General features: G+C 41.0%; 1 protein-coding gene across 1 annotated transcript; it reads left to right on the forward strand.

Moving 5' to 3' along the window:
• The first annotated feature begins 11,330 nt into the window (after window positions 1-11,330).
• LOC131446340 (sphingosine 1-phosphate receptor 3) lies at window positions 11,331-15,100 on the forward strand. Its single transcript, XM_058617499.1, has 2 exons — window positions 11,331-11,554; window positions 12,827-15,100. The coding sequence occupies exon 2, from the start codon at window positions 12,908-12,910 to the stop codon at window positions 14,066-14,068; it is 1,161 nt and encodes a 386-aa protein (XP_058473482.1). The 5' UTR covers window positions 11,331-11,554; window positions 12,827-12,907; the 3' UTR covers window positions 14,069-15,100.
• The last annotated feature ends 1,624 nt before the right edge of the window (window positions 15,101-16,724 follow it).

Raw genomic sequence — 16,724 nt, forward strand, 5'->3', positions numbered from 1 at the left:
TCTTTTGAAAACCTTTAGAATTGGATTTTGATTCTCCCTGTTGAGGGGAGATGGCGAGACCCCAGTGAGATCTTTCCTGAAACCGAGGAGTGGAGAGCCAGCACTTGAAGAGCACACTACATCCCTTCTCCATCTTCACCACCAATGTTCAGTGTGGTAGGAACTGACTGCTTGAATTTCCTTGACTTGACTCGAACATTTGTCTTGAGCGTGCACAGACATATCAATTATTGTTACTTAATGTAACTTAAGTACATTTTATCTCAGAAAATGACTTTTGATCATTGATTATGGATTAAGTACAGTAAATGTCATATACTTTAAGACTTTTACTTAAGTAATATTATAAAAACATGACTTCAACTTCTACCAAAGTCATTTTATGGTAAGATACTTGTACTTTTAAGTATCCCTTTAAGGTACTTTATACAAGACTGGGCCATAGTCAAGCACAGGCTACTCCAAGCTGGTGCGAGAACACACAAAATAAATTGGAACCAGTTTCTCCATAAAAGATGACAAACTGAAGAACATAATTATGTAACTGAATAAGATTTACACCACTTGGACTACAACATTCAAGCTTAAGACTCATTCAGTCCTGTATTGAACTTGAATTTCATTTTATAGCAGTTTGAATTAAATCTTTATAGTCTGATAATGTGTTTAAAGTGTTTTGACTTTTTAAAAATGTGTCTTCTAACTGCTTTTGACCCTCGGTGTCAAGTTTGGCTGTGAATCACAATGTTGTCTGTTTCTTTGTGCTGACCTCTAGTGGAAACAAGGGGTACTGTAAGTACCAATGACCATCTGACACAGGGGTGTCAAACTCTCAAATGATCTGGGGGCCACTGAGTGTCTAGTGTTTGGTCAATAGGGGGCCTATCAAGTGAAAAAAAAATCCCAACTTTTGTTTAAAAAAAAGGCATCAAAATTACAATATTTATGATGCTATTTCACATAATTTAAAAATAAAAGTTTTTGTTTTGATATGGAATATATATGTGTGTGTGTGTGTGTGTATATATATGTATATGTACGTACATACATACATACACATATATGTATACATGAAATGTTGTCAGGGAGACACATCAACACCATCTACAACTGTAACTCATGAAATCACAAAATGTACTGATCCAAACCTTTTTTAAATATTTTACATTCACTTGTAAAATCTTGTCAGTTTTTTGAAAATATCCTGACATTGCTTCCTTCCTCTGGAGGGCGCTACAGACTTAAGTTTGACCTGAGTAGTTGCACTTCACAGTGATACTGAGAGAGAGAGAGAGAGAAAGACCAGCTCCTTTCTCACAGTAACATCAGAACATATGCTGTTATCTATTACTGTAAATGTAGTTTATCCATAAACATCCTTCACTAATCCACAATGTGCAGATATATACAATAATGTGACAACAGCAGACAGCACTCTGATGACACACAGTCCTTCCTCTTACTTCGTACTCAAAAGAAAGCCCCACAAAAATAAATGCTTCAATAATTTGCTTATCAGAAAATGACGAGGGCTGACTTGTGGTTTGATTGAGTAGATGATGTTGAAAATAGGACTGTTGTCAAAGGTGTCAGGAAGTTGCACCACCAGAGGGTTGGGGGTTCAGGGAGACGTGCAAACAGACACACTCATTTTATAATGTGTCTTGTGGGAGTAAATTTCCACTAAATGTGTTGTGTGATTACCTTCCAGTAACACACTTACTGACAAAACTGATGACAGAACATCAGCTGCAGCTCACTGAGAGGTGATAATTTGGTCCAGTCAGTGAGTTTTGCACATGTGATTGTGGCACATCAATGCTGTCTATATTCTGTCAAGTGCAATGTGCTTTCAGACAGTGTTGTAATGTAACAAAGTACGAATACTTTGTCAGTGTAATTAAGTACAAAATTCACATATCTTTTAATCCACTACAATTCCCCTAACTATCTTTGTTACTACCAAATAGTATTTAAGTACCCTATACTGTACTACAGGTTTGCCATTCACACGCTTTAATGTGGGCTTAAGTGTTTTGCTCAAGAACACAGACTAGGAGAGCCAGGAATTGAACCCACAATGTTCTAGTTGAAAGACAACTTGCCCTACCACTGAGCAACCATGTCTCTATCAAGTACATTTCACCCCTGCCTGATTGTACTCCATTGTAAGTCGCTTTGGATAAAGTTGTCTGCTAAATGACATGTAATGTAATGTAATATCAGATACTTAAGTACAGTAAATGTCATGTACTTTAAGACTTTTACTTAAGTAATATTGTAAAAACGTCTACCAAAGTCATTTTCTGGTAAGATATGTGTACTTTTACACAAGTATCTCTTTTAGGTACTTTATACAAGACTGATTTTGGATGTAACAGGACATTGTCACGTGGGGTAGGAAATCTAATGTATTTATAATTATAATAATATATTTGTAATTATGAAAATGTCATGAACAAAATTTCCCATTAATACCACACCTGGGCTGAGTTAAAGCATATGATGTAGAGATTTCATATTCAAATATACTGTCATCTTTATCCCACACATAACATGATACTTTTCAGTGTAACAAGCTGTGAACACACATGTAGCCACTAATTGTTTCACTCTGTTGTCTGTGGCGGGGGAAGGTGGGGTTATTTAAGTAGGTTGAGTTTAACGGCTGGTGTTGCAACTGCAGCTGATGAGAAGTGTGAAGGAACACGGCCATAAACCGCAGCAGCTGAAGTTTTCTCATGTCAGATCTATCTACAATGTGAACAGGTGCTTTCCGGTTGATATTAATAGTTTTGTACAGACGTCCAGGTGAATCAGAAGCTGAAATGGTTCCTAGCCATTATGTTTACTTTTTGTTGTGATATTTTCTTGTATTGGCTGTTGACAGCTGATCAAAAGGAACATTTAAACAATCATAAACTTGGGGGCTTAAAGCCAACCTTTCTTTCATCACCTAAACACTTCAGACACACACACACAGCCTTTGGTGTCTCTGCGTTTCCCTGTGTGTGCTGTGCTTGTGTGCGTAAAGAATTTCTAATGGCACATCCTTTGAGGAAGCTCTTTGACAATGCGGCTACACAATGCAAGTCCGAGTGAGGCCACGGGGACTGTCCAAGGTAACGTGGTCTTATGTTCTCTGTGGGATTTCTGAGGGGGGCCAACGAGGAAACACCTTCCAAACAAAGGGGCCTTGAAATAACAACAGTTCTACAGTCACAAGATCTCAACTGCAGGAACATTATGTCCAACACAAGTGAAGAGAAACCGTCTGAGATTCAAGTCAGTGGCTGCAAACTTTTGGTGCTGATGGAGGACTTAAGCACAGGTTTATAGTGTTCTTATGTAGGTTTTCTACATTTGAAGGTCCTCAGTGTAAGTAATAGTGACATCTGATCAGATTTTACACTCCTCCCTTTCCCTAGCATGTCAGGGAACTACAGTGGCCTTCACATACCTGAGGGACCATTGTTCTTTGCATAAATGTCCAATTAAAAATGTAAAACACAAACGGTACGCTCTGGCTATTTGAAAGTAAGACTAAAATACCTATAAAAGGTTAATTCTAAGGCTAAAAAACCCCCCATATTTTTAATTGAGTGTACACTGTGCAAGCAATATTCAATTTCTGCCAATTAATCTTCCTAAATGTTACACACCAGACCTTTAATAGTATCTCACTTGTAAAAGCTAATGTTTTAAAATAAGAGGAAGAAAGTAAAGTCCAGATATATCTCAGCAAATATGAGCCCTTGATGTGTGTGCATATAAATTAGGTGGGGGGTGAGAGTACACACAGCTATTTATTTTAACCGCATCGTAGCCAAATATGAAGAGGAAACACCTCACATTGTGTTAAGCTGGAAACAAAGTTAACACCTGTTCTACCATCATGTGAGAGAGTCGTGGTGCATCTTTCTCAGCTGCACACTCACTTCATCGAGCTCACTCGTGCAGGCTTTGACTCGCTGGCACCAGACAGTCAGTCAGACTCCAGCAGCCCATCTACAGTTGTCAATGGCAGACTCAAGTAAAGTGTGTGTGGAGGGAACCACGGCCAGGAAGGCACCAGTCATACAGCTTTCTAATGAAATATGTATATACAGGTTTTATACAGGAAGGTTTTTACTGTACAGATGTTTTTTTCTTTTTTAACTTTCCCTTCTCCCTAAGGACTGATTTAGTGTTTGCAGTAGTATTGATGAGGTTCTGGTCTCATTCAGGGAGCTGATTCTAAATTAATAGCATAGTAATATGATTTGTTTTCTTACAGGAGAGAAAACACACTGAACACTATAGGACTTAGAAGACAGTATATCCTATTGCAACTCATGTGAAGGATGAAGTGGTAGAAGACGTATGATGGATGGACTGTTAAATCTACTGTCAGATTTTGACCTCATTCTTTGTGATTGTAGTATTTTTCATGTCTTGTTTTCATGTTTATTTATTTAGTAGTTTCTATTTTCCTTGTGCATCCTTGTATTTCCTGCCTTGGCGTTTTCCCTGCTTACCACACCATTTCCTTAATGTCTTTTTCACCCCCATCTGTGTACTTGGATTACACATTAATTGTTAAATTATTCATGATTTAGTTGTTTTTTTGTTTTGCCCTGGCCACAATTTTACACCCAAGTTCACGTGCTTGATCTGCTTGCCCACTTTACTGGCGTTTGCATGTTCTCCACGTGTGTGCGTGGGTTTTCTCCTGGTTCTCCGGTTTCCTCTCACAGTCCAAAAATGCAGATTTGGGAAATTAGGCAAATTGTACACTCTATTGACTGTAGCTGTGAGTGTGAGAGTGAATGGTTGTTTGTCTCTATGTGGCCCTGGGATGGACTGGTGACCCGTCCAGGGTGTACCCCACCTTTCGCCCTATGTCGGCTGAGATTGGCACCATTGGCGACCCTAATGTGGAGGATAAAGTGGTAGAAGATGAATGAATTCATGAATTTCTCCACAGTTTGAAGCTCTTAATCGCAGTTTCGAAGTTCTCTAATGAAGGAGAACGTCTAACTGCGATGAAGCGACTTAGGAGATGAGAAAGCAGTTGAAATGAGAACTTTGAGCTGTGTCGAAGAAGGATGAGTGGAGGATGGGAGTGAGGAGATAAGGATAAGCATTGCACCTCTTGGTGTACAGCCTGCCTAAAATGATTATTATTAGAAGGATGATTGAATCTACCTGGCAGTTACTGCACGTGGCCAACAGTGTGCAGTCAGTGACTTCATTTCCTTCAAACATGATTGATTATATGCAGCAAATACAGCATTAGAAAGGTCAAACCACCGGATTATCTTCCCGAAAACCCATCACATTTTGTGCCTGAACTGTCAAACAAATAAGCAGCCAGAGTTCATGTGAGACAGATATACTGGCAAGCGTGTCAGAGTTTACAGTACGATATATACCAGCATTTAATCATTGAGGATCTAATGGTTTCCAGTACATACACTTATCATGCATCTTGGTATAAGTCTCTACCTTGCTGAAGAGCAGTTTTATTGATTCCTCCAAACCGGAAGCAAAAAACATTCTCTGTTCTCTGCTGAGAAATGTCGGGCAAAGTCACAAGTGTTTCCTCGCATAAAAAAAAAAAAGGTTTTATTTTTTATTTAGAATATGTCCATGAGTACACGTGAACACAGAAACATGAAAAATAAGTGGACAGCAACACCTATAACAGGCTGTAACAGCACGTCGATGGCAGACGTAAATGGAAACGCAGCAGCGCGCTGATCGAACGCAGCATCTAAAGATAACCTGATTATCCCTTGTGTATATATTGTTACAGAAAACTAATATTGCATGACTTGCAAATATGAGCATAGCAACTGAGGCTTTCACTGTGGCTCTGTGTGGACATAACTAGTTTTAAATGCATTCTCCTGCCATCAGCACTCAGGTAACAAATTAATGAAAATGAAGGGAAGATAGACGCATTGATTTGAGCTACATTTTCAGCTAAGTGAGCAATTTCGTGTGTCTCTTCAAACGCAGAGATGGACTTTAAAAAATGTAATTTTTTTTGGATGTCGATAGCTGCCATATAAATATATATATATACATATTTCTATCTCGGTCTAAGTGTACAGTAACTGTATATCAGTCTGTAATTTTTCAATTTACTTTTTAAACACCCGTAGTTTCTCTCGTGGTTACACTGGGCTCAATGCTAGAGTTTCTCTCTGTGTCAATAAGAGGTTTTGCCAACAAACCTCTTTTAGTTATTTCAGTAACACGACGCAATGTTGTGGTAGTAATAATAATAATGATGATGATATAATAATGAACTTTATTTGTATAGCACCTTTCATACAAGGATTGCAGCTCACAAGTGCTTCACAGTGAAACGGAAAATAAGATTTAAACACAACACATGAAAAGGAAAAGTGGAATGAGAAGGAAAAGTAAAAAAAAAAAAAAGTTAAAAACAGTTTTAACTTTGAAATAAAACAAAATATGCAAATGAAACAGTAAAATGCAACTCAGGGTGGAATAAAATAGAAAAAGGCTAAAGTCTATAGGTTAAAACCCTGTTTTAACTTTAAAATTGCAAAAAACCTCTAGGCTAGAGTAAAAAGATATCTAAGAGTAGAACCAATGTTATTTACAGCTTGGTAATAAAACTAATAGTGTGGAAATAATATAGTTAAACCTCGCTATTTGCACACTAATATCCAGGTAACAGCTTGTGAATGAAAATGATTACAGACTAACATCAGTGTGATGAATCAAAATTGATAATAACCATAATATAATGTTGAAATTCTTCCTTATTGCCAAGCTATATTAAAAAAATGTTTATTACCATAATATTGCTTACAGACATGCAGCTCATAGTTTCAGTGGTGAAATGGATCATTTGTGGGTCATAAAATCACTAAACGCCACACTTTCACATGTGCTCCACAGACCCCAGCCCCCTCTCTGGTTAACAACAGTGTAATTGCCATTGGTCGTGCAGTGGGTCAGACAACGACCAGTTACTGCTGGACATCAATACAACCAGCGCTGAGTGCTGTGGTCCTAATGGGGCTTGAGAGAGAGAGAGCTGGGGCTTATCCTACACTCACAGTAACCGCCTGCAAGGCCAGAGTTACTGCACTCAACAACAAAAAAAGAGAAGGAAGTGGCTTTGCTTGCTTCCTAATGCAGCTGAGGCAAAGCAGTCAGCCAAAAAGACGGTGAATAATAAATACCAAAAGACACATTAATAATGCGGAAGCGCTGCAGTGAAGAAAGAGAAGCAGGCTCCGAATCAGTCACTCACAAAAACCAGTGAGCGAGCTTCACTTTTTGGTTTTCGGAGGTCACATCTAGACCAGGTTTGATGCAATTTTGAATAAATGTATATTGGATTAATTCCACTTCATTTATCTGATCTTTATATCGCCTATATACATAATTATTTTTTTTTTTTTTACATTATTCAGATTCCTTTCTCTCATTTCTTTCCCTCCCTCTCCTCTGTCCCCCATTTGTCCTTTCACCCCACCGCGACAGTAGCTTTCAACTTGAAGGTTATGGGTTCAATTCCTGGCTCCGCTCGGCTACATGCCCATGTGTCCTTGGGCAAGACACTTAACCCCACGGCTGTGTCGGCAGCGTGTGGATGGGTATGAAAGGATGAGTGATAGAGAGAGACACTGTATGAAAGTGTGAGTGAATGGGTGAATGGCAAAACTGTAGTGTAATGCAGCTTTGAGTGGTCATCAAGACGAGAAAAGCACAATATAAATATAGAGCATTTAACCGGTCGAGGACATGTTTGAGTCTGGTTCTGTTTTTTTTTTCTCTCCACTGATGCCTAGTGTTTGCTCACTGTGTGAACGGTTGTGTTTTCTCTTCTCTTCTCTAAGATTATAAAGGTTTCTGCTTTTACAGTATAGCATGTTGGGATTGACTTGTTTTACTTGCATGGTCTCTACCCCTTTCTGCAACGCCTGTTTGTTCCTTTTCAGCAATTTTGAGTATGTGAAAAAGAAGAAACCAGATAGAAAACATCTGCTGGTGGTAACGCACACAGAGAAAGAAGAAGGGAAAAGAAAAGAACTGTCCATGACTGTCCGTGCTTGAGGTGGGGGAAAATATGATGAGTGCTCACATGCAGCAGTAACCAAGGAACCACGCATTTATCACTGAATGAGTCCAGTACACAGAAAAAAAGAGAGCGTGGTTTCTGGGTTTTATTTCCATGTTCGGTGTTAAGTCATTTCAGTCCATTAAATTTATGCTCATATGGAAATGTCAGCCAGTTTGACACTGGATCGTCTGTTGAGGAACCACTGCACTCTTATTAAAGTCGACCTTATTGGCAGTACCTCAATAAATCCTTTCAATTAATCTCTCAGCTGGAAACGAATGAAATGGAAAATGAAAAGCGCTGCACTTAAACGCCGAAAGAACTTAAGGTAAGAGCACTAAATATCCCCGGCATCAAAAGGGGAAATGACAGAACTTAGGACCTCTCTCTCTCCCTCTCTCTCTCGCTGCGTTTGTGTGGCCTTCTAAAGTTGGCATATCGAGACTTTGCTGTGCCACAGCTGAAATTACGCCTTTAGAAACTTCTCCTTCTCTGTTAAGTTGAATGCAAGAGACCGCCGCGTCTCGAAATACTGCCACCACAAAGCCGCGGGGCAGGAGGGGACACTCGGCCTCAGATTTACAGCGCAGGCACACGGGGTGTGTTTTTGCCTCAAAACGGCGAGAGTGAAATTAAAGGCAGGAGTTTCGGTGTAATTGCACATGGATGTGCCCACTGCCCACGGTTCTGACCCCAGCTCTTGCACTTTAATGACGGGTTGAGAGCTCGAACAAGGCAAACTCCAGCAAAGTAATGGCTACGCTGATGCTGGCCCAATAGATTTGTGTAATGTCCTTATGGTACTAAAGCACCGCGCAGGCTCTTATCTTTATCCTATCCGGCCATTCTCATTTAACCATTAGTTCTCCGCTTTGAATGAGAGGCTATTAAGTTATCAGTAAAATAAAACTGCATTATAATGAATTATGTATGTCCTTTTATACATGGAGCCATTCTGCTTCCACATTGCATTATGATTAATAATGAATATTTTGATATGTTTATGCCCCGAGTCAAGTTAAAAGCTGTAGATCTCCAGCGCAAGCAGAAAAATGCTTTTTACTCCGACGACAGCTATACTCTCTCTGACAGCTGTAAATAATGGTTGTCATAGTCACATTAACAAAACAGGAAGACTTTCCAGAAGTGTAAAGTATTATGTATCAGAATGTGCTGAAGTGAAATTATAAATCATACTTGAAAGGGAGTATTTCAGCCGTGTGGTATTTCTTTTTTTTTTTTACTAAAACAAAGGATATGAATTCTTCCTCCAACCGCCAGCACTGTCATACACATAAACTATACTGTAAAAGCTCCAGGGCTGCAGGCGAGCAGTGGAAACTTTCCCTGTGGGATGGTTTTACCAGCTGTGAGTCCAGTCACTGTGAAGGAAGGACGGTTGTATTGTACGGTGCACTTTCAAATGAGGGGGTTTGCAGCTCAAATCACAGCGTTATGATCGCGAGGGTTCACACTCACAAGTGTGTGTGTGTGTGCGTGTGCGTGTGCGTGTGCGGTGATGGCAGGGAGATGAAAAAACGCGAGCACGTATATATGAAATGTAATCTCAGGAGATGCCAGGGGAAATTCAGCCTCTCCTTAAACCAAAGAGGGTGGTCCTGCAAAAGTGAAAACCCTCCACCCATGCTGTCCTTCAGTAGTCTATGAATACATGCAGACTCACTCTGACCACACATTATGGGTTTGTGCTTGCTGATGGTTTCACTTTTGGCCCAAAGTTTATGTGAATGCAGACGCGAACCCCCACATCACTGTCGCTCGGAGGAAAAACCAAAGGTTTTTTCCGACCATGTTTTGGGTCTGTTAATCCCCGCTGCCTTTTTACGTACGTGGACCCACTCCATTATTTCTCCCAGATTTGCTGCTGCCCCCCACCTCCCTGACATTCTTCCCATTGCTGCTGGCACAGTGTGACCTGCAGGAAATGACTGGGAATTGCGACTGTAACAATGCTAGTGGACCGCCGCCAGAGCCCAGCTGTTTATTTAACCACACAGAACATTCAGCTGGGTTAATAACCACAGAGACACTGGAGGAGATGTGCCGTTTAACGATTTGGTCAATAACGCAGTACGCTATGTGCTTCGTTTGAGGAAAATCGCAGGCCGCTGCAGTGGATGTGTGCGGCTGTGGAGAGCAAAGCAACGAGATTCTTCATGTTTGAGTCATATTCCAGTGGAATATGAAGCGCTACATATGCTCCTGACTCAGTCGTGCTCTGGTGGAAGTTCTAGACTCTGTTTGGAGATGAGGTTTATTGTTTTAGTCACATTTGTGCACTCTTTCAAGGTTTTTTTGCCCTAAAATCCCCACAGTTTAGACTGAACGTTTGTCACATCTATTTTAAAAAAAGGTCATCATCAGTCTCTCAGACACAGCCAGTCCTTCTTCTTCTTCTTCTTCTTGCTGCCAGCCCTGCCCATCCTTCCTGGATATGAGGTCATGACAGAAAGACCTGAACAAAGGATGGGCTACGGTCATTTCAACATAAACTCACCCTGTAAGGTTTAGACTTGTGTTTACATTTGCTAAAAGGCGTCATAGATTTTATACAATTGCTTTTTTTCTTTTTCTTTATCGTTTCCTTTCTTGCAAGATTTTAGTTTCGACCTCTAAGTTGTAGCTCAGACATCTGTAAAGGTCCAGTGTGCAAAAATCTGATAAAATTATTATCATTAAATAATTATACTCAATGATTTGTCAGGAGCTGGTTCAGCGCTGCCACCGCAATGTTTTTTTTTTTTACTGTACCTTTAAATAAATTATAATTAAAGAAAGTTTCTGCTATGTTATGTTTTTTTTCATCTTTTAATGACAACATTTTGTTTCTATGGAAAGATATTGCATAGATTTGAAAGAAAAGTCAGAATTCTGAGCTTGAATTCAGACAGAATCTCACTGACTTTTTCTCTTCTTAAATTTTCACAAATATATTTCATTAATAAACCATTTAAATGGATGTATAACCTCTCAGGAGTACACAACTGCAACTTTTTAATTTATTGTTTTGTAATATAAATGAGACGAATCCAGGGAAGATGAATTATTGCCACATATCTTAAAAGTTTCCACTCAATTCCTGGATTTCCTCCTTGCCTTCACTAATTGAGCCGCAGCTTCACTCTCTGTTCGCTCCCTGTGTCCGGGTTAAATCAGGGAGGGAGAAGACAGAGAGGAGAGAGACGGGGAGGGAGAGAGAGAGGGAGAGGGAGGGTGTGACTGACTTCCAGCCAAGTCCAGTCCGCTGAACTCTCCAGTTTAGATTCAGCAAAAAAAAAAGAAGAAAGATGAGGAGCTGCCGCTCTGTCCCAGTGAACTGCGAGGAGCGAGGAGGAATAAAAGCTTTAAACCACAGCGGTTTTCAAACCCGGAAAATGGACGAGTCAGCAGTGAAACGCAGCGTCAGTGTGAGCTGAAGTTAGAAAAGTCTGCGAGCATCCAAAGGTAAGACGTGTGGAGCTTCTTCATCTTCATCTTCTTCTTCTTCTTCTTCTTCTTTTCTTTGAATGTTTCTTCTGCGCAAATAACTGATCATGAACTTTAACTTTAACCAATGAGTGAAATCCACTGTTGATGTGCATGGTTATGTTTAAAAAAAAAAGAAAAAAAAAAAGAAGATTAAGTTGCATGTTTGGGAAACGGTCCAAAGATACAGTGTAAACAAACAAACAAAAATATGATGCATGGATCATAGTTAACTTTAATTGATCTTAATCTTCCTGCACTTTATGGAAATAAGTGGGATAAAAAGGATATTTGAATTGATGTTGTGGTTTTACTGGATAATGATGCTGAACGATGACTAAAACGCTGCTTTGTAAAAAAAAATGACAGTGTGCTGTGATAAAGTCAGAAGTTAGTCCTAAAGTGCTTTACTGTGTGCACACTATTATACACACACAACACATCCTTGGTGCAGAAGCTCATGGTTGCTTTCAGTGAGGCTATAAAGCCTCAGCCTCATGTTCCCTGGTGGCAAAGTGCCTGTGTCTCCACATGTGCAGCAATTCTGTAAAAAAAAAAAAAAAAAAAAATCTTCATCCATGTATGCTTTTATGTCTCTGGATGAGTCTGAAAACAGCATCTCTGAGAGTTAAAAAGCTTGGTACTCCACCACACTTACATACAGTAGCTGACATGTATTTATTTACATGCACTCATGAGCATAACACATGCAACAAGAAACTTTAGTTTTGTAGCCTGTAACTTTTTTGAAATGTAACCATCAGGATCCAAACTAGTCCTCCCTCCCTCCTTTTGCTTTTCTTCTCTTTTTCCCTCTTTCGTGTCCATTGAGGGAAAGAAATGCACACCTCAGCACACTTGGAGTGGAAAAACGTTAAATGTAACGGTCTATCGACATGTTACGCCAAATAATTTGGGCATGTTAAATACAAATCTAAGAAGAACAGTCTTCATCAATTTGAAAAAGTCTTGAGTCCTCATCTCCTCCAACTTCCTGGTCCAAATGCAGTAAAGGCTCGAGTCCAGGACAAGTCCTGGACTCGAGCTCTACCACGATGCTTTAACCAGCACGAGGAAGAAGATCTCATGCATCTTAGACAACACTGCAGCTGTAGCTGATGTTCAATTATTCACGCGATCTATCTCTTATCCCATCTTATTATTTTATTTTACCTGCTGTGAAACCAACTTGTGAGTCTTAAGTAACGTTTGAAATCAATTTGAATAACGACAGCTCCTCGCTCTCCTCAGGTCCTCCCCTGCCTCGGCTGAACACACACCTGATGACCCGTTCACCTCTGACCTTCAGTGTCAGCAGCCGGTGCCGCGAAGATGATCAACCCTCAGATTTACCTCCACTACAACTACACGGGGAAGCTGGAGCACCGCGCCGGCGTCGGCACGAGCCCCGGCACCGTGGACACCAAGACCGTCGTGTTCCTGATCGTGTGCAGCCTCATCGTCCTGGAGAACCTGGCCGTGTTGGTGGCTATATGGAGGAATCACCGGTTCCACAACCGCATGTACTACTTCATCGGCAACCTGGCGCTGTGCGACATGCTGGCCGGAGTTGCTTACCTGGTCAACCTGCTGCTGTCAGGGGAAAAGACCCTGCAGCTCTCACCTGCTCTCTGGTTTGTCAGAGAGGGCAGCATGTTTGTGGCACTCGGCGCGTCCATTTTCAGCCTCCTGGCTATTGCTATCGAGAGACACCTGACTATGATCAAAATGAGGCCCTATGATGCCAACAAGAACTACCGAGTGTTTCTGCTCATCGGGACCTGCTGGCTGATTGCCATAGGTCTTGGAGCGTTGCCTATTCTTGGCTGGAACTGTCTGCACAACCTCCCAGACTGCTCCACCATCCTCCCTCTCTACACCAAGAAATATGTGGCCTTCTGTATCACGGTTTTCATGCTCTTGCTCTTAGCCATGTCGGTCCTTTACGCCCGCATCTACATCCTGGTGAAGTCCAGCAGCCAAAAGGTGAGCAAGCACAGCAACTCGGAGCACGCCATGTCCCTGCTGCGCACGGTCATCATCGTGGTTGGCGTCTTCATCGCCTGCTGGACGCCCATCTTCGTCCTGCTCCTGGTGGATGTGGCGTGTAAGCTGCGCTGCCCCATCCTCTACAAAGCGGACTGGTTCATTGGGGTGGCCGTGCTCAACTCCGCCATGAACCCGATCATCTACACGCTGGCAAGTCGGGAAATGAGGCGGGCCTTCGTGGGTCTCGTGTGTGGCGTCTGCTACAGGAGGAAGGCCGTGAGCGGCAGCGGGAACAAGCAGTCTCTGGAGCCCAGCCGCAGCAGGAGCAAGTCCTGGAGCAGCCAGAACAACCCCAACCAGAACCAGAACCAGCAGGGCCCCAGGCAGACGGGACTGGAGAGGGAGCAGGAGACGGACGCGGCCCACGGCGAGGTGTCAGTGGTGGCAGGAGGGGCCACGCAGGGTGTTCACGAGAGTGAAAGAATGAAAGAGGGGAGCGAGTGACGTGCAGAGAGAAGGTGAGCGTGGTGCTAATACGTCCTCAAGAAACTGTGTGGAGCGACCGATCGAGAACTAAGGATTTTTCCTGAATGAAATGTGGACTTCCGGCCCACAGCTGCAGGACAGCGGTCTCTCCTTTGTGCTTCATATTCTTATATCTGCGTCAACCATAATCTGAGAGTTTCATTTGCACGTGACATTAGACGGACGTATACGGGCTAGCGTGAAGGTCATCGTTCGTCACTAATGTGTGAGGAACTTGGTGTTTTGGAGCTGTTTTTTTGCAGAAGGTTTTGCAGGACGATGATGGGAAACATTTCCTCTGCAACTCAAAAGAAAGTGCAATTATAGTACTGCAAAAACAGTGTCACGAAGAACGATTGTATATATGTTATTATAAGTAAGTAATTTATTATTCTGTCGTTTTGTATTAACCCAGTAATGCTATAGAATAGAACGCCACGCAGTTACAGCAAAGTGCTCCGTAAGTACTTTACTGGAGATGTACTGTAAGACTGTGGGCGACATCAGCGGCGTCATGTTTCTTAACCGCTGTGCAGACAAACTGATGCTCTTCACACAGCAGTCGCAGCAGCTTTGAGCTACAGCAGGGCTCCCTCTGCTGGTTAATGATGGCGGTTCACACTATGCTGCATGTTCAATATGAAATCCACACAGTAGTAGTCACATGTTTTAATACGCTTTGAGTTCGTCCTTGTGTGTGTTTATATGTGATGAGGGACGTGTTTAGACGCATGGGAATGCTGCATGTGAACTGAAGTGTAGACCTGATTCATGAAGAGTCAGAAAGTAGAACTCTTATATGTTCTTATAAGGAGGATTCACGTTTATGTGGCCTGTAGAAAGAGCTGCTTTGCCTAGTCGTGTTTGTTGAATCCTCCCCATGTCGTGAAATTACACAATTACACAAATATTCCTCTGATTTCTGTCTATGCAGAGATTTAATTCTTGTATTTCCAGGTTAAAAAGACATTGATTTTTTTTGTGACTATAAAGCCCTAAATGAAAACATTGGCCCTGAAGCGTGACGTGTGTGTAAAAAGCAAAAGTAATCTTGAAGTCCATTTAACCCTTAGAACACAGAGCATTTAGGCTGCTTTTTTTTTCCATTACTGTGTTTAAATGTATATACAGAGGGCGATAAGAATATGCAACATAAAGTGTCTTAATCCTTTTTTTCCCAGCACAACCTAAGGCCAACCTGATGACTATATTCACCAACTATATAAACACACCTGAGCAAAAAAAAGGACCGCACAATTCTCGCTACTCCCATTGTATAAGCGACGTATAATGAATCATCACTTTGACTCAAAAACTCATAAGAAGACGAGAAAAACACATTTTGTAAAGCGTGAAAATGTGACCTATGAAGATCTATAATGGATATTCATAGCGTAAAGTGCCAGCCAACTTAAAATTACGGGGCCAAACTCGTGCTCATTGTCTGAAGACTACCATGTGCACGTGAAGAGGTGAATTTATCAACGGAAACCACATCTTCAAAGATCAGAAATCGAAGTTAAACTAAGTTTTTTTTTAATTTTGTGCTTGTGATGGAAAAAACCAATTAGCAGTGGATTATCCAGAATAACACTTGTTGCTGAGCAGAAATTCTGCATCACTTAAAAAAAAAGAAAGTAAAAAAACAATGGATTTAAGTGACAAAACGTCTAAATCTAAAGTCAAGTGTAGTGAAATCAACGCCGACCGTGACAGAATGTACCAGAACCATTCTACACATTCACGGTTTTATTGCCAACAGTCATACAGAATAATGATAAACCCATACAACCGAAAAGATTTAATCTGTAAACATCATTTGGACTTTGTTTCTCTTTGTTTTTATTTCAGCATTTTTTTTTTTTCTTTTCTGTTCTTTTCTTCTGTACCTGTCCCAAAATAGTGAATTTCTGTGTGATTCCCTCTGACAAAGATTTATACTTAGAATCTGGAAAATGATACATTTATAATATAGAATAGAGAGGGAGGGAGATAAAGAGACACAGAGAGAGAGAGAGAGAGAGAGAAAACAGTAGTCTCAAGCAGCAACACTCAGCAGGGCAAAAAACACAACCTCTAGTGAACAGGCATGCCCCATTGAAGATCAGCTATTGCACTTTGAAGAGAGAGAGAGAGAGAAAGAGAAATAAAATCACCATTTTGTACAAATAAAAGGCACATTTTCATCAACAGAAATCTATACCGATGCCGTGTTCTGTGTTATAATCCCGGTGTGTTTGTGGTTGTACAGTTTCTTACAGTAAAAACAGCTCAATCATTGCTGCTTCGTCTATGCTTTGTTGCATTGAAGTCGCTCACATTTAGCGGGTTGTGTGTGAGAGGGTTTTTTTTTGAAGGATTCTTCCGAGATATTAGCTTTGATGAAAGTGTGTCTCAAAGAGTCAAATAAATGAAAAATGGATGGCGTGTAACTATCACAGAGATCTCCCCCATGATTCTTTGCACCTGTCAGACTCTCTCTCTTCCGCGCTCCCCTCAAAAGAAACCTAGGTAACTGTTGGCATTACGTTACAGTAACAATATGGTAATACTTTTTGTATTAGGGGTGTAACATTACGTTGATACTGTCTTATTTTTTTATAGTAATTGCCAAGGAATAACGTATGGATCTTAA

This window comes from Solea solea, chromosome 19 (genome assembly GCF_958295425.1).
Source record: "Solea solea chromosome 19, fSolSol10.1, whole genome shotgun sequence".
Taxonomy (NCBI): Eukaryota; Metazoa; Chordata; class Actinopteri; order Pleuronectiformes; family Soleidae; genus Solea; species Solea solea.

What these genes read in the sequence shown, in the direction of transcription:
- LOC131446340 (XM_058617499.1), top strand. Translation starts at nt 12,908, where the DNA reads ATGATCAACCCTCAGATTTACCTCCACTACAACTACACGGGGAAGCTG.